Raw genomic sequence first — 23,305 nt, forward strand, 5'->3', positions numbered from 1 at the left:
GGCATGAGGCGTTGGCCTCGGCTCTGACTCCTGCCCTTTCCTCTGAGGCCATGGAAAAAGAAAAACCGTTTAAGTTGTTCGTGCCGCCGCGCCTGACTGGCGGACAGGTGTCCGCAGTCAAACCTCAGACGAGTACGCGGGCAGCGGGGCTTTGTCAGGTAAACTGTGCCTCCATCCGCCTTGCGTTGTGTTGCTCTGGAGGCGATGGCTGACGAGGGGACATGGAAGGGTGTAGGGAACGTTCCAAGGGGACACAGTGGGAAGGGGTCCTCCTGAGGAGTCCTCAAGCAGTCCTCAACCTCCGTCCTAGCAAGCAAAGATGTATGTGTACAGGAAAGTCCATGTGTGAAGTCATTTTTCGGCAAACCCTGGTTGGTGCTGGTGAGGCAGTCGTATGTTAAGTTTTTATTTCAAAGACTTATTTTTTTTCCTATCAAAACCGAAGAAAATAATCTTATCCCTCTGCTATGTATTTTAACTGTACGCCACAAAGGATACAAATATGTATTTGGTGTGGGTAGTTCAGAGCAGTGTCAAGTACACCTCTCAGGTGCCCTTACTGGCTTTGACTTATTGGTCCCATCAGGTCAGGTGTGCAATGAAAATATTCTGTCACAATGCTCTTGAGTTATGTGACTTCAGCAAGATATTTTTTCATACCGAGGCTCCTTATGAAAAATGCTTAGAGTCAAATGTGATATTTTGACAGGAGTTGACATGCTATTTATGAGACAAATTTCTGTAACTGTTAAAACACCTTGTAAAATGAAATTTTAATGCTAAAGCATAATCAGATCTGTTTTAGAACTACAGCGTGGAATAAAGTAAAAAAACAAGTACTGGACTTGAAAAAAAATTCATTTTGCTTAATGAGTCATGCAGCTGTGTACAGGGATGCAGTCATCAATAAGTTCTTGTCATCAAAAGCTTTCACTTTGGCCACAGCATAGTCTGTAAAGTAAAGTACAAACAACTAACAGTCTGAAAAGCTGCTGTGAAGAAGAAAGCTAGAGAGTCCCAAAGCCATTACCAATACCTTGGGCTCTGAAAATTGTAGGCAGATACCCCTTAGCTATGCTTCCCCTCTTTACAAATCTACCCAGAAGAAACTAATTTTTAAATTTGTGCAGGATTTTAACAAATGCCCAGATGATGATTTCAGTTTGCCATTTGTATTGGATACGTCGAACCGTGGTGAAATCACTGATCGAGGTAAGGCTGAAATAAGCATTTACCTTGCACAGTCTTTTTTTGGTTCTAATAATGTTGGCATTTTTCACAAGTAGTGTAACAGTTTCATAGCTATAACACTGTTAAATACAGTTCCCCTGCTATTTTTTTAAAGAAATAATTGATCAAAATATCTTCATATTTCAGATGCAATTTCACAGCAAGTAAAACTTTGCTCTGAGGTAGATGAAGAGGTCAGCTAAGTATAAACTCTGTATATCTAATTTTTTAAAGCCTCCTAATTTCTTCCCAAAATAATGCTTAAAACACTCTTCAGTAGGGACTTCAAGGCTAAAGGAAGTAGTCCAAGGGGAATAATAATTTATGCCTCCTGTTTAAAGCTGGATCACTTAGAGGAGGTGTTTGTGGTTCAGTGAACACGTCTGGAGATAAACCTTTAAATATTGAGGTGATTTCCAAGTTGTTGGGTTTGTTTGGTAGTTTTGATCAGGGAAAGATTTAGGCAGTTAAAAATCTTTGTAAAGCTGGTTCTAAATAGGCTTTTGAAAGGCAGAAGGATGGAAGTAAAAGTATTCTTTGGAAAATAGAAGTAGATTATCTAATTGCCCTGTCTGGCTTTATCTTTGTGAATGTCACTGAATCTGAAGGCAGTGGCATATTTTTCACTTGGGATTATGTCTCTTTGTTGCCCTGTAATGTCTATTGATACATATGCAGTGGATGTGCAAAGATTTAACCTTTGGTTCCAGTTCATATGTAAGTTTGTGTCACTATCTGTGGGGGAAAAAAATTGCTTTTAATATTTCTAAGAGGTAAATATCTATCTAAAGCATTACTAATTAGCATTTGAGATTAAATTGTGGAACCTATTTTAATAGAACATAGAGAACATGAATGAATTGTATTCAAAACTCTACAAAGAGGCTGAGAAGATCAAGCGGTGGAAACTAACTGTAGAATCAGAACTAAAGCAGAAAGAAAGAAAATTGCAAGAAAACAGAAAGATTATTGAAGCACAACGTAAAGCCATTCAAGAATTGCAGGCTAGTATTCTACAATATACACTGAATATGTAAAGAGAAAGTTCTTCCTTATTGTGTGTAAATATTATTTGTACAATTAAACATTAAAGAATGTTGCAGAGAGAAATTTCAAACTGTTAATGTGATGACTTCAAAGAAGCTATTTAGGCAGGTATCTGACCTGTGGCTCTACAGTGCTAAAGGAAAAAGTAACATTTTGGTTTTTTAAAAATGGCTTTCCTCTTTTCAGCTATTTTTTCCATCTTTGGGTTATTTACATGCACAGCAGACTGTGGGTATGCAGAAACCTGTTTGAGGCTGAATAAGTTTTCATCCTTCAGTTATGTGTGAAGTATGCTCATGCATATTTCTGTATTCAACACCTACAGGAAGTAGTGCACTCTGCTTTGTCCCAGTTTCTTATCTCTCAGCTTTGAGACTGAAATATATACTTCAAACAATGAATTGGTCTTTCATGTTTGTCTGTTTGTATTTGCTTTGATAATTAGAGTACTCTTTGACTGTTTGGCTTTTGCCTTGAGAAAATGCTTGTTCTGAGAAGGGGTGCACACCTGTAATGTGTGAATAGCATACCTATAAATGTTTCAGTTGCTGTTAATTGGTTTGTTAATATGTCTTTCATATTCAAAATTGTCTTTCATGCAAACTGTAACAAAATACAGCATGTAATACCAGATAAAACAAGTTTCTGTCTTCTGATGCAGAATATTACTTTTGTGAAGAGAAAGTGTATTTCTAGTGTATTTTTAATAACAATGTGGCTTTGTCTTTTTTCCATGTGAAATTAGTTTGAAAATGAAAAACTAAGTTTAAAACTGGAAGATGAGATATGTGAAAATAAAGATCTCTTGAAAGAGTAAGTAATACAGCCAGATATGTTTCTGTGAAAGCAATGTTTTTGTGCTGAGAACTGTATTAGTATGGGAAGCTATATATAGTGATTGACTTGTGAAGGTCATCAGAGCATTTACATGGTTCCTACCTAGGTATGCAAAGTACCATGCATTCCTCTGACAATATATTATGATATTTTTTCCCTCTTTTAGAAACAGCGCTTCAAGGCATCTGTGTAATCTTCTCAAGGAAACCTGTGCTCACTTCACAGAGAAGTCTACCAAATGTAAATGATACTTAAATTTTTATTTATTAAACATATTTTTATCTTTCTCTAAATTCACCAAGGGGAAAAGCTATTGTTCTGTCCCAGATGTGTTCTGGAACATATACAGATAAACTCTATAGGGATCTGTATCAGGATGAAATTAGAATTAAAGCTCTAGGTCTAATACATACATGTTTTGTAATGCTAAATCCAGAGGTTTTCTGAAGTCAGTATGATTTTTTTGCTAAATAGTTACAAGCCTGGGAGCTATTTGTGTGTTAAAAGACTGAATGCAGTGTAAGCAACCTTGATTAGCCACTAGTAGCCACTCCAGAGGTGTGCAAGTCTCCTGAAGTCTTGGTAGTCCCTTGGCATCTTTCAGTCCCATCCACATACCTTAAAGTATATGTTGAGTATATGTATGAGGTATATGTATTGATCCAGAACTAGACAAAGTGAGATGGGGAAGGAAACTTGAAAAGCTGAGTTTACTTGATCTTTCAATGGAGTACTTTTTCTCCAGATAACATAAGTTTTGTCACCCTGTTCCATAATGATTCTCTGAAACAAGAGCTTGTAATTCTTTCTTTAATTCATTATGTTGTTTAATCTTAATGGCTTGGACAGCTGACATTCTTTTTCTAAAGGAAAACTTTATGATACTTTCTTACTTTGATAGATGAACATGAAAGAGAAGAAACAAGGCACCTATATGCAGAACTTAGTAACAACGTTGAAGTAAGTGACATAGCTGTTAAAGGTTCAAATGTGATCTGAGTTATAGGGATGAGCTATGTGCATATGTTGGGATAGTATTTGTACAAAGAATGTTTTGTGATAATGAAGCCATTGGAACTGAAACGTGTCATTCAAGAAGTCAGGTTTTCCGTCCCTTGAATTCATTTAGATCTTGAGTATAGTACTTAAACCTCCAACTTTGATTATAACACTGTTAAAACCTGTTTGTGCTCTGAATTTTGCTTTTAACATTTCTTCTACAACTGTGAATGAGCTTGTAATGCTGTTTATTTACAAACCATAAAGATAATTCTTCATTGTGACAGTACTTGGCTCTGTGTGAACATCTATATTGTATTTTATTTTAGAGAATGATAATGGCATTTGAAGAGCTTCGTGTACAAGCAGAGAACACCAGATTGGAAATGTGTTTCAAATGTGAGAATTCTGTTTATTGTGTTAAGCATAAACAATTTTGTATTTCAAAGATACTATTGCATGAAGTTTCAGGCCAGAAAGACAGGAAGTGCTAGAATGGTGAGCAGTCTGGATACCCTTTTATTCCTGCTGACTGCTATTAGATGCCTGGGCCCTTCTGGTTTTTTTTCCCCCTCAGTCAGATTTGGAACTTTATTTTTCAACTAGTCACTTAAAGTCTAAGTTCTATCTGTGATGTACACTCTAGAGATCACTACTTATTTTATGTAGCTACATAATACATGGAATAATAGGTGAATTCTGTGGAAAGCTGGCACAATCATTATTTTGTCTCATGAGAAAATAATTTCAACAATTATCAATGACCCCAACAATTACATTTCAAGAAACCAATCCTATAGCTGTACAACTAAACTGTAAATTGTATTTAACTTGGAGTGTATTTTAGCTAATATATTAACTGTGGATATTGCTAAATCTCAAAAGTAAAAGAAGAAGCAGAAAAAATGGACAAGTTTGAAAAAGAATGCAAACTGGAAATCAGTATGAAGGAAAAGCAGGTTTGTTCAGTTTTACAATCTAATATATACAACTTCATATTTGAAAGCTATGTTGCAGTTTCTTTAATATTTGAAGTCTGCTTTGCTTTTGTGACTTACTGGTATGTCATATGAAAACCATTCTTTTAAAAGTACTTGATTCTTTGTAATATGTTTGTATGTTGGAAGGATGAAAGTTAATGACCTTTTGATGGTGTGTTCCTTTTGTGTTATTTATTTGGCATAAAATGTGAATTAGGCTGACATATTGTAACAAGGGACATCTTAGTGACAGGAATCATCTTAACACAGAAAACTCTATTCTCTATATATATGCTTGCTTTTAAAGTGGCTTGTGCAGAAGCATAGAGCTAGCAAAACAGTTACTCCTCATAGTTAGGAAAGGTGTAGTTCATATCTGGTTAGAAGGAAGGTGGGAAGAAGAAACATAATGTATATCAGACCACAGACTGGTAAGAGAGTTTAGGAATATTAGTTTTTCTGTAGTGGTGATGAGGTAGACATGATGGAAGACTGATTAAGCTGTAGAAATTAATTGTGGTAAGAGTTTCTAGTTTGTGAACAGGTCTCTGAGAAGCTGAGCATCCATCTATATCTGGGAAGGACTCTGGGGAGAGTCTTTGGCTTTTCTGAGGATGGATGTGACATTGCAAGAGGGCAAGGAGTGTTTCTGTCCATCAGTAAAAAGGACAAGAATAACAACTGGAGCTATATTTAAGTCATATTTTGCTAACTTTAGTGATGTTCCAGTATCTCTAATCCATTGGAATTCATGTTTTGATTTTAAACTAGAGAGCTTTTTCATCCAGACTAATATGACTTGACCAGTATTTGACTAAGATTGACCATCCTTCATTTAAGTTGAATTGACAGCAATATGTGTGCTACTCATAGATGGTGCACAAATGAAAATCTGTCATTTTTCTAGACTTCATTTTGATATTATTTTAATTTTATTAGATTTCAGTTCTTACCACACAGAGTGGTGAAAAAGATGATATAATCAGAGACATCATGACTCAACTGCAGGAATCAAAAAACAAGATTGATGACTTAGAGGAAGCAAAAAGTAAGAGTTCTCTCTGCTATGTTAAAATGGAATTGGTTACAGAGCATAGGAAACAGGATCATGATAATTTCACCCTGTTACTTTTCAGCAGCAGAATTTTGAGGCCTTCTAGGCCACAGTATCATATGGAACAGAAGCTGCTGATATAGAATCGGGACTAGTAGTATCATCTGCACATACATATATATATATAATCTGGGCCCTTATTTTATAACAAATGCTTTCTCATTAGGCTTAGTTTACACCCTGGTTTTCTACTGATGTGACAGCTTCATTGCAAGAGATTTTTCTTCTCAATAAACTCTAGTGTGAACATGCCATACTACTATAAAGATGCCCTGTCATTCCTTTTCTGTAACAGAAGTTAAGTTTTACCAGGACGTTGCCCCTGTTCTTGACATTTTTTCATATGATATGAATACATTATGTAACTTGCTGAAGTTGTAGGAATGTATTTATGTGTAAGATAGAAACACAAGCAGTATTTTAGTAAATATCCTATTTTTCATAAATGTAAGCATATATCTTTTTGCTTAGGACATGAAGAAGAAATGTTAAAGGAATCCCAGATGAATCAAGAACATTTGAAGGCAGAACTGGAAGAGACCAAAGTTTCATTGCAAAAAAGAGAGGTACAGCTGGCTTAAAATTTTACAGTATAAATAGATTAGATGAGTAATTGCATAAGTAATTGGTGATAGCTTAGACATGAAACAATTGTAACTGTTTGTTGCAAAACATGCTTTTATATAACTCTTGAAGGTTACTCTAAAGAGCTTAGAAATGGAATTGCAGACTGCAGAGAAAACATTAATTCAAGTCACTGGAGAAAAAGAAGCACAGGTGGAAGAGTGTAAAAAAACAAAAGCTTTGAATGCATCCCTGACAGAGGAGTTTGAGACTTCTGTTTCCAATTTGAAAAGCTTGCTGCAAAAAGAGCAAAATAGGTAAATTAAACAGTTTCAGTTCAAAGGATCATCCTGTAGTTAAAATATCATATTACCAAACTGCTGGGAATAAACCAAAAATTCCTTATCTACTCTGGTGGTAATAGTTTTTTTGTAAGAAAGTAAAGAAAACAAAGTATAAGAAAGGATTTTTTTTCCCCCTTAACTTTCATAATTCTGTTTTTAAGAGATACAGATTTATGTCTGTAAATATTTGTTTACTTTTATGTCTGCTGCTCCAAAGTTTTAAAAGTGAAATTTGATGCATGCTGCAGGCAGATATATCATGTTGCCTGTTCTTAAAATGCTTGTTGTAAGGCTTAGTCTTACTGTCCTTTAAGGTTCAAATTCAGTGCTTTGTACTATAGAATAGTTTGGGAGGGTTTTAAATTACCATTTTCTTAGATTGCAGAAATGTGAAAGTGAGTCAAGGCTGCTCACCTTGGAGCTCAGAAATAAGTCTGCTGAACTGGGTAAGATTTGTAGAAAGAAATAGAATGAGCTAGGTAGTCATAAAAAATGTTTTCTGCTTTGTTTCTGACAATGGACTGTCCCCATTGCTTGGAAAAATGACTTTAGAGTAACATGTATCTGTCAGAAATGCTTACATTTATTTTTACTTATCTGACTACCTTTTCTTTAGTTGTCATTGTTGCTGGCAACAACAGCAGTGCTGTGCAGACCTCCACTAGTAAGACCATACATACAGGTCATAATTTAGCTTTACTTTTTGCCAGGCTTTGAAAATTGGGTACTGCAAAGGGATAAATGCTTTATGCTGCCTGCTGAATATATACAATTATTTCTTTCAATTAATTTTATATTACATTACATGTGCTGCAGAAGAGATGAATAAACTAAAATGTGACAAAGAAATGCAACTTGAAGAGCTGTCAGAAACACTGGTAAATGTTCCATTCATTACATTTACTTTACATATGAAGTCTCTCTTGCTTTTTAATTATTTTAAATGTAAGTGTTTTTATTTATTCCAGGCCGTGGGATTTGTGAAAAGGTTGTGTATGACAAAGTGAGGAGACAAATAAGCAATTTCATAGGTTTCTTAGGTTTATTGCTTCACAAATCTGTTGTGATTGCCTTGCTGTTTGTGAGGTGTTAGTTATGGTGAGCTGTCCTCCATACTGCAGTGTTTAGTACCTAGAAAACATGGTGTTCTATCAGCTAAAGTATGATTATGTGCAACCAGGTTTGCATATTACCCTCTATGTCTGTTATATACTGTGTTATACACTGTGCATTGATGACTTTTCTGAGCTGAGTTTCCTGAATGTTCTTAAACAGGGAAAAGTTGAAGGAATTCTAGAGAAGAAGAAAGACCTTGAGGCTATTGTAGAAAATTTACAGGAGAGAGAAAAAGAACTGGAAAACGTTCTCGAAATCAGAGAGGTCTGAATAAATTCTGCTAGTAGTGTTTTTATAAAGTGTTACATTACACATTATCACCTGTCAATAAGAACATTGGAAATAACCCATAGCCACATCATATTGACGTCTCATCTGTTTTTGAACCTCTTTGTGCTATTTGACTCCTCAGTCTTCTGTGATAAAAAATTCTAGAAGTTCATAGAATCATAGGGTGCTCTGCTTAAAAACTAATCCCTCTCTCTCCCCCTCACCCTTCCTGTCTCCCCATCAACCGCCTGCCAGTGCCTGTGGTATCAGTGTTTTAACAGTTGGAGGAAACAGTACTCAAAGCATCTATATATTACCAAGTAAATTACATTACAAGGCTTGCCTTATCTTGTAATGGTAGCAGATTTCTGAGGGAAGTTCTGCTTTGTGGTTTGGGATGCATCCAAAATATGTGCTTATTCTGTCACATTGTGCTGCATTTCTGTGAATTTTAACTTATCTGAATGCAAAAGCTTATGATGTCTGAAGCAAATTTATTTCAAGTAGTGTCCAAGGAAATCTAATTTGGACAGTAATTTTGCATTAGTTAGTTATACTTACAATAGGGGACACATTTAGCATTTGTGTCAGAGGTCAACCTCTCACATCAGAAAGAGGTAAAGATACAGTCCAGCCAACCTGTGGCATGTGTGCCATTTTGTTTCATCTTAAAGCTTTGTGTTGTCAGTTCACTTCCAATGGCTTTCCTGGCTTGTAGTTTATATATGTGTATTCAAAGCACTTTCTTTTTCTTCTGCAGAAAGAAATCGGTGATTTGAAAGTGCAGCTGACTAGTACAGCTGAAAAGGAACAAAGTTCTTTAAAACAGCTTATGACACTGAGTACAGACCTTGAACGAGAGGCGTATGATCATTTCTGAAAATACAGTATTAGTTTCTTTTTTTCCATAGAAGTTAGTTTAAGCTACAATGACATGATTTATGATTATTTTCTAATGAAAGTTTTGAACCTATACACACAGTATGACATGTTAGAGAATTACATTTATAAATCACATATTTTGTGTTCATATATATATAGTTGTAAAATATCTTTTTTACTTACTCAGATTAACCTGAAGAGGAAGTTTTTTACTTCACTGTTAACCCTGATTTGAGCTGGATGTTGAACTACATTGTCTTCAGCAACCATTACATTTATATGAAAGTTGACTCTCATTTTCTTTCCTCCTTCTGTTGCCTTTTTGCATCATTGTAACTTTTTTTTGCAAAGCATAAATTTCTAGATCCAGGCCTGGTCTTTTTTCAGCATGAAGTAGTATTTTGTAATGCATAAATGTAACTTGATCATTTGTTTTAAATTAGGCAAAAGAATGAACAACTAACAGGGTATATCAATAAGCTCTTATCAGAAAAGGAACAAATAGCACAAGAGAAAAGTGGTATGGCTGCAGAACTCAAGAAACTGCAAGAAAATAATAAGGCAAGTTGTAAACCTCCAGCTGTTTTAAAGGACAATATTCCATTTAAAATATAAATAATATGCCAAACTGCAACATGACATGGTTCATAGTGTATCTGACAATTTTGTGTGTTTAAAATACAAAGGAAGAGCAGTTACCCTTGTGGATAAGGCAAGTCAAGATACTACTTAACATGTCTTTGAGCTTTTTAAGATGTCACTTTGAATTTTATTCATTTTACTCACTTGGGTCTTTATTTAGGATAGTAGAAAAAAAGAAGAAAATACAAAGCAGTTAGTTGGGAAACTGGAAGAAGCAAATGACCAGCTGAGGCAAGTAGAAACAAATATTATTGTACAATGTTATTAAAGGAAGTAGACTTGATTCCTTCACAGTTAGTCTAAATGTTGTGTTCATACAGTGCTTTCTGTGATTTTGAGATTAATGCTTTTTTAATTATATAGCTAAGCAGAAACTATTTAGTATTCATGTTGGCCTTGTAAAGATTCTACAAATTAGTGATACCAACTGCTACAGGAAGAATTTTTGCTATAGCTTTGTATTGCATCCTGTTCTGCGTTAACATCTTAGGTGTGAGTGCAAATAGAAGTTAAAGGTTATGGATTAAATGCAAAAAAGTGAAACTGGTTAAATGTTACTCTTGAAGTAGCCTCTGTACCAGAAACCCAATAGACAGCTTTCTGTGTTTCAGCAATGCATTAGAATATTGCAGATTTGAATATATTTTACTCAGGTAAGGAGATCATCTTTCCATACTTAGATAAAGGATGTTTAGGCCAGACCTTAACTGACCAGTTACTTTGCATAATTTTAAGAGCATTTTCATTGAACAGCTTATGAAGTTATCAGTATTATCAGCTCCTTTTAGAAAATGAAGTATGGGTTTGGCAGTAGTGAAAAGAAGTTAAGTAAATATTTACTAATTTTTGTCCTTCTGGTATTTAGAAACGAACTAGAGTCTTTGAAGGAGAAGATGGCAAAGAAAAGTGAAGAGATTAAAAGTAAACTGGATGAAAGAGAAGAAAATGTATGCCATCTCGTGTGCTTTAGTGTGAAAATATGTAACATAACCTGTAGGACAAAAACCTAAATGTAAAAGATTTTTTCTGCAGAGCTTTACCTAGGCATGTCATCTTTTACAGAGGCTTTCTTCTTTCAGTACTGCTACGAATTGAGTCAATATATGTACATATGCTGAGCCTTTTTATTTTAAGACAAATCCATATATGTTAGACTTGAGGCAAATACAGAACCTCTTTTTTTCCAATTTACATGTATTTGGTGATGGATGGGGTCTGGATTAGCTTTCAGTATGTAATACAAGTTTTAGCTTAGGCATATTTGAATTACTTTCTTACTGTAGTTTCAAATCACACCTGTTTTTTTAACATCACAGTGGATTTAAACATTTTATTGTAAAAGTGAAAGATTTACAATTATAATTCCAGACTAAGAATATTGAAAATGAAATTTCAAAGAAGGAAAAGCAGTTGAAGATTCTAGAAAATAAGGTATGAAAATTCATTTTCTCATGGACTGTACAGAACTTCATACAAGATTAGGTTGGAAATAGAAGTTAATCTTTTTTTGTTTCTAAACTGGTTCACTGCTAGCTAAGTTGCTGCTGTTGGGAAAGAAAAATTATTGTAGTACTTTATGGTTAAAACTTATATTGTTGTAAGACAGGTATTTTAGTCCCACTGGAATTAACCAGACTTGTGCAAATGCATGTTTAAGAACATTGACAGTAATCTGTAACACAGTGAGCCAGTTTTTTGGAGTTAGTTAATTAACTAATGTTTGAAATATCTCTTTTAGTTCAATAATTTAAAGAAACAGATGGAAAATAAAACCAAATGCATTGAAGAGTTGCAACAGGAGGTAGGTGTGGTTTTTAAGTCACAAATACAGAAAACAAAGTATTTTGTTGTAACTGTTACTTTTCAACAGTTTTTGTCTGGTGTGCTGTCTTTAGAAATACCTATGTAGTTGAAATATTTCCTTTCTTATCCTGATTGAACAATTTAAGGAATCATCAGTTACTAATAGTTGAAAAGAATTGTGCATTAGGACAAATTGTTAATATCTGTACTGTAAAAATATACCACTTGTATTTTCTGCCATGCCACCTGTACATTTCCTGTCAGCAGCATCTTAGTTTCTCTTCCCATTCTGCACCTTCTTTCATTACTCTCTTTTGTTGCCCATGAAGAGTTTTTCATAAGGTCATGAAGTGATAGTACTCTTCAAGTAAGTAGTTGAGCAGTCTTTTGTTTGGAGGATTGATCTGGAAGCTGAACTGCACAAGAAGAAGAGTTATTTGCTTGCTGAAAGCTGGAATTTTTAAGATTGTGACCTATGTTTGCTTTATTTTAATAGAATAAGGTGCTGAAAAAGAAAATTACTGCAGAAAGTAAGAAAACAAGTAGTTATGAAGGGAAGGTAGGTTGAAATAACTTCACATACAAGATGAGAGTAAAGCACAATGACTGAATTAAGTCCCAGTGTAACTAATAATACACGTTAAGCATGTTCTTAGCTGTTTTGTGGATATAGTATACAGATTTCACAGGATAAGCTCAATATTTTTTGGAATACTTGCTTAGGAACAGACTCTTCTTATTTGTTTCATACCAAATTCTCATTCATATTAGCAGCTAAAAGGAATTAATTGTTTTTAGAGCTAAATACAATTCTGAAAAGAAACTATTTCTGCACAAACTGTTTCTTCACTTCTTAACTGAGAGAAAATAAGCATTTAATTGTAAACCTCATACAGCCATACTGCTAAGTTTTAGGAGATGTCAGTTATGCTTCATTTTCCTACTTTATGTTCCATGCCGGCAATTTTAAAGAGCCTCTTGGACAAACGGCAGAAGAGGGTCAGATTGCTAATGGGTGGTTCTCTTACACTGGAATTATTCTTGTGACTGACTAGCCTTTAGGACTGTTTTATTGACTGGGGTAGACAAAACTGTTATGTGCCATTATTTCTGTATTTTCTGACTTGCTTCAGGCCAAAGTTCAACTCTTTATGAAAAAAGCTGAACACTAAATAGGAAACAGTTCAGTCATGTATCTGAAAATTAACCTTTTCTGCTTGGAAATCAGAGATAAAAAACATTATTGGCATATTTATTCTTGAACAAGTAACAGCAATAATTCTGTATTCTCAAAAGGTAAACAAATTACAGTTGGAGATGGAAAATATGAACAAGCAGCACAAGGAAACAGTTGACATCTATCAAAAAGACATTGAAGCAAAAAATGTAAATGAAAATAAACTTCTTGAAGAGGTGAGAGTTGTTCATTTTTACTGCAATTCTACATTAGTTTTTTTGATGTCTCATGGCTTTGTGAAGCTATATTGGCCAGAGTCTTTGCTCTTATGTAGCATCTTATCAACATAAAAGGAACCTCTAGTGTATGCATGTGAGCAAAGCTTCAGTACTTTAGGTTCTTAAGTTTTGAAGTATTTGTATGTGTCTTTCATGAATTAAATTAAACCTGTTATAAACAGGTAGAAAAGATGAGGTTACTTGCTGATGAAGCAACAGTAACACAGAGAGAAACTGACATCCGATGTCAACACAAGATAACTGAAATGGTGGCACTCATGGAAAAACACAAGGTAAGATTCCTGATATTGGGAATGTGTGATACTATGTTAAGTAAAAACCTTTCAAAACCAGAATGTTACAATTAGAAAGTGAAGCTTCATAATAAAGAGTTGAGTCTAGGAAAATGAAGTTGAACGCATGCATAACTTCTCATCATGAAAAAATGAAGTGTTTTAAGGCTGAGTAGATCTAATATTAGTCAAATGTTTTGAGTTTGTTGTTTTATTTTAACACAGCATGAATATGATAAAATGGTTGAAGAAAGGGATACAGAGTTAAAACTTTACAAAAGAAAAGAGCAAGAGCAGTTATCATCAAGAATATCATTGGTAAGGCGTACTCTTCAGCAGTAAATAATTAAAAAGGAGAGGCTACTGTCCCTGAAGTGTAATATCATATCAGACTTCTTCCTGTTTAACATTTGGGAAGGTTAAGTGTTTCCTTCAGTGGGAATGGACAGTAAAGATTAACCCACTAATTCCTCTTCACTGTTATTTTCTTACAGATTTAGCTATTATTAAAAAAAACCCAGATGTTCCTAAAAATAAATAGGATTAGCTGTGCCTTTCTGTCTACGCTTCCTGATAGTGTGTCATGTTCTAACCTCACTGTCTGAATAGAAAACTTCTGTATTAAATAGCTGGATTCCACCCATCACCCCCCATGTCTCTGTTCTCCCAAATGTTTCAGGTTTTTACCCTGAACAGTTCTGGTGAAGTACCAGTTCTTAGTTCTACTTCAGTTCTTTTTTTTGTTTTTAAACAAACTAAAACAAGACTTCAAGTCTAGAGCTGAATCCCTTTTTAACTCGGCAATCCCTTTCTGGGAAGCTTAGCCTTGAGAAATGTTCTGATTGAATCATTCTGAAATTTAAGTGTAGACACCTCATGGCATGCTCACTTCATGGATAAGTTCTCTCTGTTGAACAAATGACATTTTCTTTTGTTTATAATGAATATCCTTATTAATGACTGTCTCATTGTGAACTGTTTTTCTTCTTGCAGATTAAGCATAGTTAACCCTATCTTTTATCTAAACTGTTTTTAGGAAGGTGAGCTGTCATGTTTGAAAAGTGAACTGTCCTCCCTTAAGGAACAACTTAAAGCAGAAATTGAAGAGAAGGTATTTCTTTTCATTAAATGTAACAGTATGGGTGACATACTTGACCTGGTTTATGCACTGTAATAATGACAGCTGTGAACTGCACTTTCAATTTTAAATACAGCTGTGATACAAATGGTATCCTATTTACTCCTTAAAAAGGGATGAGATGTAACTTACCAGAGATGAGAGAAGTTGTATGAGAAATGAAAGTAAATAGAAAAGGATTGTCGTTTGAATGCTGCAGTTTGACTTAAATCTGGCTCATACATTTGTGTGAACTTTGTAACAGGATATGAGTGTGGACTGTGTTCTGTAACTGCACCAAGCTTTTCAACAACTGAGTTAAAACAAAATATTTACTTTCTCTCACATTTTTAGGCGAATCTTGCAAAAGAACTCCCCAAAAATATGGTTCCTGAAAGTGAGAAGAAGAACAAGGTACCTTTAACCATATCATTAATTAATTATAGAGTGTGGTAATATTTATAGATGTGCAATCTAACTGAAGTTCCATGATAAATTATGTACAGTCAGCAAAAGACATTGAAATGATATTCATTTAAACATGTTTTAATTTTAGAAAACACAAACTAATTTTCCTGAGACTCCTAAACCTCAATTGGATTTGGACTTTGACTCTATTCATGTAAAAAATAGAAAGTCTTCAAATGAGATTCCCACAAAAGTCAACATGATGGAGAATAGAAACCCACCTCCTTCAGTATCTGCAAAAAGTCCCTTGGGAAGCCCATCACTAAAGGTTTGTAACTCATAATAGTGAAATGTTCTTGTTTTATTTTTCTGACTGTATTTCTTACTTATCTATAGATGATTATTTAGCTTTTGGTGTGACAAACTGGGATTTAAAAGGTAGACAGCCACAAAAAAGGAAGAAAGTAACCCACGGTGATGTTAAAGAGCAGTTTGTGTAAGGGCTTCCACCTTGTGTCATCTTTGTGAATACTCTGTGACTGGGTGGTGGGTTTGGTTTTAGATTCTAAGATTACCACCAAAAATATCATTTGAAATACCATCTTTTTCTTTCACAGACATATATTATAAAGACTCCTCCAGTACCTAAAGTGCAAACTGAAAACACAAATCTACATTCAGAAGAGTGCATGAGGAAAAAGCAGAAAGTGCTTCTACAGCTGGATGTTCACTCAGACAGCTCTGAACACAGTGACCTCTTGGTAAAAATCAGATAACAAGTAGCATATTTAACAGGTTTTTATACAGTTCTATATCTAAGAATGTGTATAAAGCATGTGGAGTTCTGTATCCAAAACAGTATTTATGGGTTTATTTCATTGATCATTTTTGGAATTGTGTTTACAGGTACATCATTAGTAACTACATGACAAACAGTACCCTGTAACAGAAAGATGATTTTTTACACTGCTTTTATTAAACAGTTGAGGCTTCACAGTAACTTTTATTTTTCATACTCTGATATTCTTAGAGGGAGAGAAAAAAATATAATTTGATGTAGTCTGATGAAATAACTTATTTCTTTTTAATTTAAGAGCATAGTCTCGGAGGAAGAAATGTTTAAAAAACTGTACAAAGATTATCCTCAGGCTTCACAGTTATATGCCATGACACCAAAAAAGGTACCTTTAGCTTTTCTTCAGATCAAAACAAACAGCTGATCACAGTGGTTATAGAAACTAATGGATGGTTTTGTTTTTCTTCTTAGAAACCAGCTACATCAAATGTGAAAATTCCAGGCTCTGTACTGAAACTTACAGCCATGAGAAAAATGCGGGAGGCTGGCTGGACTGCAGTTTCTAAAGTGGACAGGAAAAGAAAAATGAAAGAGGCTGAAAAGCTCTTTACTTAAAATGAAAAAATGACTAGTGCCCTAGCATTACTTGATTAGTAAAACCACAGCAGTGTTACTATTCTTTCAGAGTTAGTATAGTGTTGGTGTTGCATTTTTTGTCATACTCAGAATGTTTAATACTGCGTTCATTTCCTTTGTAGATGCATGACTGTAGTCACCTGCAGAGCATTTTCTACTGCTATAAAAAGTCAGGAGACAAATTAGCTCATTGAAATATTTTGAAATAAGTGTAACTACATAACAAGCTGTTTCAAAAAGTAAAGCCAAAAAGAGTCTGGCATTAGAAATACTGGTGGCAAAGAAGTTTGATTTGTTCTTTAAAATTTACTCTCTTTCTCATAATACACAAGTTACAGGAGAGTATCGTTTGTTGAAAAAAATACTACAGCTGTTAAGTGCATGCACTCTTTCCTGAATTCATCTTGCTTTGTCATCTCAAATGTTGTTCAAACTGTTCAGACTGTTTTGCTTTCAGTAGTTACTTTTCCAGAATGTTAAAACAGTTTTGAGACTTTTAAAATTGAATCTTCAGTAGAATTACTTTGCTTTAAAAAGATTCCAGTTTCACAAGGAGTAAAATATGCTCGTGTTTTCGGCTTGTAAAAGCAATGTTAACGTTAATTAAAGATTGTTTGTCTGAAATGTAAAGTGTGGCACTAAATGTTGTTGCTTTATGTGTGAGAACACAGATGTAAGTCACCAGGCAGCCTTCCTAAGGACTAACAGCTTCTGCCACACAACCATAAGAATAGTTTAGAACGACGTTGATTAGTCCTTGATTAATCTTGGTTTCACAACAACAACAAAAAGCTGCTTCAGAGGCTACAGGTAACAAGAAAACTACAGGTACATTTTAAAATAGTATGAAAACTCAACATTCTGGATTCTTCTGAAGTGAAGAGCAAAACACACTTGTTTGTTTCTTTTTGTGTAGCAATGTTGTGCAGAGGCTTGGGTTTAGATAGAGGTTTGGGTTCCTTCATTTATTTTTTTAATTATATGTAACTGACAAATACTCTCCAAAGGTCTGAAAGAATGTACTGGGGGATTTTCTCCATATTTGGAAATGGAATCTGTTATGCAAGCAAATTTTCTGAGAAGTTAGAATGTCTTCTCTTGCAGGAAAGATGTTTCATGTTTGCAGAGTATTGAGTTTTAATAATGTATCTACTTAAGTAGTGTAGATCAGACCAGATGCTGTTTATATGCACCAATTATTTCCACACTCCTTCAGGTGAGCACGTGACATTGCTAAGAGAGGAATCCATATTGGTAAGAGCAGCCTCTGACAGGATTGCATGCCCAAAGCCTAGGAGGAGAAAGAGCAACATAGCCTGATGTTCATACTGAGTATACGTAATTACCTTACATTCTGATCTAAAAAAGTCAGTTGTACATGCATAGTGTCAAGTCTCTGTATCAGATCTTCGTCAGTGGAGGCCTTGTCTGATTACCTATTGACTGCTTGTCAGATTGACAGTCAAATCAGGAGAACACTACACTCCTTAGAAATGGAAAAGTGCATGTGACTTTGACCCTGTAGCATTGTCACAATAGTAAGTGGGTCTTATCATCCTTGATAATACTGCAGAAAGCTTCTGGCTTGTCTCCCTTGTTGTTGTTTGGGGTTTAAGTTTTTTGCCCTCAGTGTAGCGATTGTATATCTTAAAATAACAGGAATATCTAGCACTTTCCAAAGAAATGAAACTGAATACAAAGCGGTCTGTCCTATAAGCCAAACAGCAATAGGATTACAAAGCATTTTCAGACCATAAATGGACATCACTGGCATATGATATGCAACAAAGAGAATTGCTGGTTTAATCTGTGATTGGTAGGAAGTGCTGCAGCTAATCCTAGGAAAGAAAGACAAGAGCGATCATCTGTGAATCTATAAATTACAGAGATGAGAGCTGTGTTTCAAGCTATTAGAGAGGCTTTCAATAGACAGATTAGCTTTGAAAATTCAGCAGCCACAGTCTGTTTAAATGCAAAACAACTTGTTTCTAAGGCAGTATATCAGGATCTTATTTCCCTTTATCAGTGGAGGTCTGCAACAGGATGGGGTTGAAAATAATTCCCCTACCAGAATACCAATGTTACAGAAATGTGATAGGCTTTGTTTTTCAACAACATAGCTTCTTATTCTATGTTGTTTGCAAGAGTCATGGACTAGTCTGCAGGTCAGCAACAGGGCAGCCAAAGAAATGGATCCATAAGCATCAGACTTTTAACTATGGATTTTAAGAAACTATAAAAGAAGCCTTTGGTGCTTATAGATTGCCACACTGGACTTTGTTGTCCTGCCACTGTCTTGTCTTACTGCCCCCAGTTGATAGTGGAATCTCGCTTCCAGAGAGAGAGAGGTTAATAGTGTTCAGAGAGGTCAATAGTGAATGAACTCTATGATCATACCTAGAAGGAGAATCAAGGAAAAGTTTTCCTACCAGCTTAATAATTTCTGTAAATTACTGAAGAGAAGTGAATGTGTGTATCACTCTGGTGATGTTTGGTGCCTCTCTGATAGATGGGCAGGGTAATATGATGCCAGCTAAGAAGAGGTAGTAGCCAAGAGGTTCTGTGTCTGTACCAGTGTGGACCTAACCTGAGTATGAGAGGCAGTAGTCACATTAGTCTCAAGGTCCACTTAGACTAACTTTTTGTGCTTCCAGATAAATGAATTTTCATTCTTAATATTTGATCTGAAACTTGTGTAATGCAGAATACTTCTGTAATGCAGCCCATTCAGAGTCTGGCTAAAAGAAGTTGCAGTGTACTGCTGAAATTATACTGCCTTCTCCAGTGATTAATAATTGCTGGCATTCAGCACACGCTACACTGGACTCTGCCTGATAGTTCCAAATCTTCAGGACAGCAGGGTTCTGGACAGATGGGACTAAGGACAGTTGCCTTAACAACCAAATTTGTAATCACCTCCAAGAACGAAATCAGGTTTGTGTGGCATGACCTATTTTATGTAATACCATCTCGACAGGCATTAGTTGTGTTCTCATCCATTAATTCTCAAATCCTGTATCAACTTTCTGTTACTTTACCTGATTGATCAGGGATAGATGTCAGGCTAGCTGGCTGAGACCTACCTGCCTTAACAATCTCTCTTTAAATATTGGCATAATGTTAGCACTTTTCTTTACATTTTGCAATTTGCTCACTTCCACAATTGGTTGAAGTTGGCATTAGCTGATGATGTTGGTTTTAAAATGCTCATTCCTTACACAGTTTATTTCATCATTTTGGTTGCAGAACCACCCCCTGTTACACCCATTTTTCTCAAATCAGAGAAATTAGCACTTTGAAGCAGCAAAGGATATGCCTTCATACTCTGATCTGTCCTCTGCCTGTAAACCAGAATTAAAGTGTCCTTGAAAGCAGAAAGCACTTGGCTAGTCTTAATAGAACAAGAACTCCATCATGTTATCAAGAAAAACCTTTGGAGAATTAGTCCAGGATGCAGAGTGATGTGTAGCAATCCAAAACCACAGGAAAATGAGACGAAATAATTCGGGAATTAGCGAAACTCCAGTCAGGACTGACTGGATCACTCCTCACACAGCCCAAAGTGACTGTGCTTACCAGCTCAAACTCAGCTTTACCATATTCCTTCCAGCTACATAAATCAAGAATGGAGTTGCCCTGCCTGGCACATAGATCAAATTACAGCCCAAATGGCAGTTGTGTGAATAACTGTAGGGGTAGGTGTCAGCAGAGCATAGTGACCAGACTAGCTGGGCACTGATGAAGCAGTAAAGGGCAGTGTCTTTGTTGGCCCTTTCTTACTTTTGCTCCTCATCAAGTATTCCACAAAGCTCAAAACATGTTTTTCCCCATCTGTGGACATGTCAGTTTCTCTAGTGTTGGTGCAGTATTTTGTGGCTCATTGTGCTGCAAGGAGTGGTTTCTTAAAAGTTTTCTCCCTATCCATTAGTATTTCAGAGTGAATTGCTTGTTACTTCAATACTTGGTAGATTTGAGGCCAGATCATTTCTCAGTGTGTTGTGTTTGAGTAGGTAAATCAGGCTATACCTAACCCCACTGTAGACTGTCTGATTTGATGTGAGTTTTGTTGCTTTATGTTTATGGCACCACATCTCAGTTGTGCCTGCCTGGTAACGAGGAGGAGAAGCAAACCAGGCTTCATTAGACTTTTGCAAAACATAGGTGTAGAATTAGTCATATGTGAAACAGGATGACTCTGTTTCCATGTGAGCCTTCCTGACATGATGTTGCCATCCTATATAGCGATTAAATTCATCAATAATAACTTTTTTACAGCAGTGGTTAGTTTAAAACCTCTCCAAGGAGAGAATGACTGTTAAAATAATTAGATTCTATTTCCAGCTCCAATTTCCAGGTTAGGATATTACAGATACATTTGTTCCTATTACATTTGCTTTGTGGTGCAGTATGAATTTTCAATAGATGACTCTGTGATAAGAAAGCAGCAATTCAGATGCAATTATATAAACAGTAAGATCAGCCTGGAATTAGCCTGGAGAGTATAAAGCACAGACAGAGCTTGTGCTGGGTCACTGCCTCTCCCAGCTCAAGGCAGAATCAGGTTCCTGTAATAGGGAAGAATTCGGCTGACAAGAGGTTGGTCTTTCCAGACTTGCATTGTTTCAGCTACAGGGTAAAACCAGGCTGTGTAATGAGTGGCTTTTGCTATGGGAAACTGATGGCTGGAAGAGGCAAGAGGGTGATGTCCATGTGTTTGTAGACACTGTCATTTACAGTCTGTAGTTTAGAGGCTGTGGAGTAGACCCTGGAATTGTCTCGGAGCTAATCAAAGCTTTGTTCTCAGGATGTCCCAGCAGGTCTGAGAAATGAGGTCAGCACAACAGACAGATAAAGTGGGGATTCATTGATCTGTACTCTTTGCTGATGTTCTTTATTGTAGTTTGCTTGAATCTATTATTCAGTTCTTGGCAGTGTTCCCATTTCATGGTTTGTCTAAGCCAACTGGAGAGTAAAAGATAGAGCGGTATCCCTGATACGTACAGCTGTTTCTTTTTCTCTCTTGAACATTTTATGAGATACTTTCTTTGGAAAACTATTTTTAAACCAGCAAGATTATTTTAGCATCTCTGGTTAATTCTAGAGCTCACATTCTCTCACATATGTCACATTTTCAAATCCTTTTGCTCCTGTTTTTTCCCTGTGTCAGCATTTCATCGCTCCTTGGGGAAACTTTCTGTGTAATACGCTTTAGTGGGAAAAAGTGAATTTGTTATTCGTTGTTAACGGCCTGATTGTCCTTTGTTTTGTGGTTGCTACTATCTCAATTGAGAGTTTGAGACTGGAAGGAAGTTGTCAGGCTGAAAAAGATTACTTCTAGTCGTGACTATCAAACTGTTCTTGTCAGATTCTGAGAGAAGGGCTGGAAGGTACATCTAGTTTTACTTAGGGTTTGCTTTCTTTGTTTTTCCCCCATCTAGCATGCATCCCTTCTTTGTGATGTCTCTCCTCTTTGGCCTGATTTTTGGTCAAACCGCATCACTTTGTGCTCCTTCAGAATATATAATCCATGTGGAGAAAAGGGAATGTGCCTACTGCCTGGCCATCAACACCACCATCTGCGCTGGATTTTGCATGACTCGGGTACAAGGTGTTCCTCTGTTTCAGGCAGTTGTTTCTGTAATGGCCATCACTACAAAAAAAGTGCCTATTCTCACTGGAAAACTGTGTGTAAATGATCTGATTCTAATAGTGTTTGTCACAGAAAAATCACACTATCATCATGGTTTCAAGTTAGCTTTTTGCAAAGGTATGGACTCCAGAACTATGGAGGTTGTAACGTCAGTGGCACAGCAGAGAACTGACTGCTGCTGTCACTGCAGAACTCCTGGGGTCAGTTTGTGGGGTCAGGATGGAACAGATGAGAAGCAGAGTATATTTAATCACTCTTATTTCATGTCAATGATTTGGGCAACTTTTACTTCCACTACTGTTACAACAGCTAGCTGGGGAGGATACCTTGCAAGCAAGGCATGTCACACAGTGTGCTTGAGCTTCAGTGTAGCGTTTAAGCTCCACTGTGGTCAGCGATACACACTAAGCTACAGGGGTGGAGAAGCCCAATCACATGCAGGTTCAAAATGACAGATCTGAACAGCAGCACACTGAAAATATCAGAGCTAGAGGTTTGGAAGCTTTCTGACACTCATGTTTTGGGGAAGTAATGTGTTTCTTTTTCGTTTGTAGGACAGCAATGGCAAGAAGCTGCTACTTAAAAGTGCTCTGTCCCAAAATGTGTGCACTTATAAAGAGATGTTGTACCAAACAGCACTGATTCCGGGCTGTCCTCATCATACCATCCCTTATTATTCCTACCCCGTGGCTGTGAGCTGCAAGTGTGGTAAATGTAACACTGATTACAGTGACTGTGTTCACGAGAAGGTTAGGACAAACTACTGCACTAAGCCACAGAAGCTCTGTAACATGTAAGCTTCCGACAGAAAGGGGAGGAAAGGTACCTCTCTGCTCACAACTAAACGGAAATAAAAGTGTATTCCATAACAGGTTTGCAAACTGCTGTGCACAGAGTTTCATTCTAAGGCTGTACGGCCGGTTACTTCACCAACTGGATGTTGCCGCGCGCTCCGGGAGCAGCGGCCGGCGGGCGCAGGGACCCAGCGGAGCCCCGTCACGCGCCTCCCGCCTCCGCGCCCGCCGCGGCGCGAGCGGCCAATGAGGAGCGAGCTCCGCCCGCCGCCCCTCCCCCTCCCCTGAGGGGAACCGCCGCCATGCTGCGCCTGCGGCCGCCTCCCGC

At 36.4% G+C, this 23,305-nt stretch overlaps 2 protein-coding genes across 2 annotated transcripts; both read left to right on the plus strand.

Annotated features, from left to right (window-relative positions):
- The first annotated feature begins 50 nt into the window (after positions 1-50).
- Positions 51-16,512, plus strand: SYCP1 (synaptonemal complex protein 1). Its single transcript, XM_062013808.1, has 31 exons — positions 51-158; positions 1,131-1,212; positions 1,378-1,424; positions 2,070-2,234; positions 3,023-3,090; positions 3,281-3,354; positions 4,016-4,074; positions 4,443-4,512; positions 4,999-5,072; positions 6,033-6,141; positions 6,679-6,773; positions 6,904-7,088; positions 7,494-7,561; positions 7,932-7,993; positions 8,391-8,495; positions 9,262-9,365; positions 9,827-9,944; positions 10,186-10,256; positions 10,891-10,972; positions 11,394-11,456; positions 11,764-11,826; positions 12,325-12,387; positions 13,125-13,241; positions 13,466-13,576; positions 13,802-13,894; positions 14,613-14,687; positions 15,048-15,107; positions 15,250-15,429; positions 15,719-15,862; positions 16,196-16,282; positions 16,369-16,512. Exons 1-31 carry the CDS (start codon positions 51-53, stop codon positions 16,510-16,512), a joined length of 2,946 nt encoding a protein of 981 aa, XP_061869792.1.
- Positions 16,513-21,972: 5,460 nt separating this feature from the next.
- On the plus strand, positions 21,973-22,980 carry TSHB (thyroid stimulating hormone subunit beta). Its single transcript, XM_010198774.2, has 2 exons — positions 21,973-22,134; positions 22,738-22,980. The coding sequence occupies exons 1-2, from the start codon at positions 21,973-21,975 to the stop codon at positions 22,978-22,980; spliced, it is 405 nt and encodes a 134-aa protein (XP_010197076.1).
- Positions 22,981-23,305: the final 325 nt, after the last annotated feature.

Source organism: Colius striatus, chromosome 22, assembly GCF_028858725.1.
Source record: "Colius striatus isolate bColStr4 chromosome 22, bColStr4.1.hap1, whole genome shotgun sequence".
Taxonomy (NCBI): Eukaryota; Metazoa; Chordata; class Aves; order Coliiformes; family Coliidae; genus Colius; species Colius striatus.

Bases quoted from the DNA above. Each gene is read 5' to 3' on its own strand.
- SYCP1 (XM_062013808.1), top strand. From the start codon at position 51: ATGGAAAAAGAAAAACCGTTTAAGTTGTTCGTGCCGCCGCGCCTGACT. The intron at 159-1,130 runs GTAAACTGTGCC...AAATTTGTGCAG, and splicing joins GGGCAGCGGGGCTTTGTCAG to GATTTTAACAAATGCCCAGA. The intron at 9,366-9,826 runs GTATGATCATTT...GTTTTAAATTAG, and splicing joins ACAGACCTTGAACGAGAGGC to GCAAAAGAATGAACAACTAA.
- TSHB (XM_010198774.2), top strand. From the start codon at position 21,973: ATGCATCCCTTCTTTGTGATGTCTCTCCTCTTTGGCCTGATTTTTGGT. The intron at 22,135-22,737 runs GTACAAGGTGTT...TTTCGTTTGTAG, and splicing joins CTGGATTTTGCATGACTCGG to GACAGCAATGGCAAGAAGCT.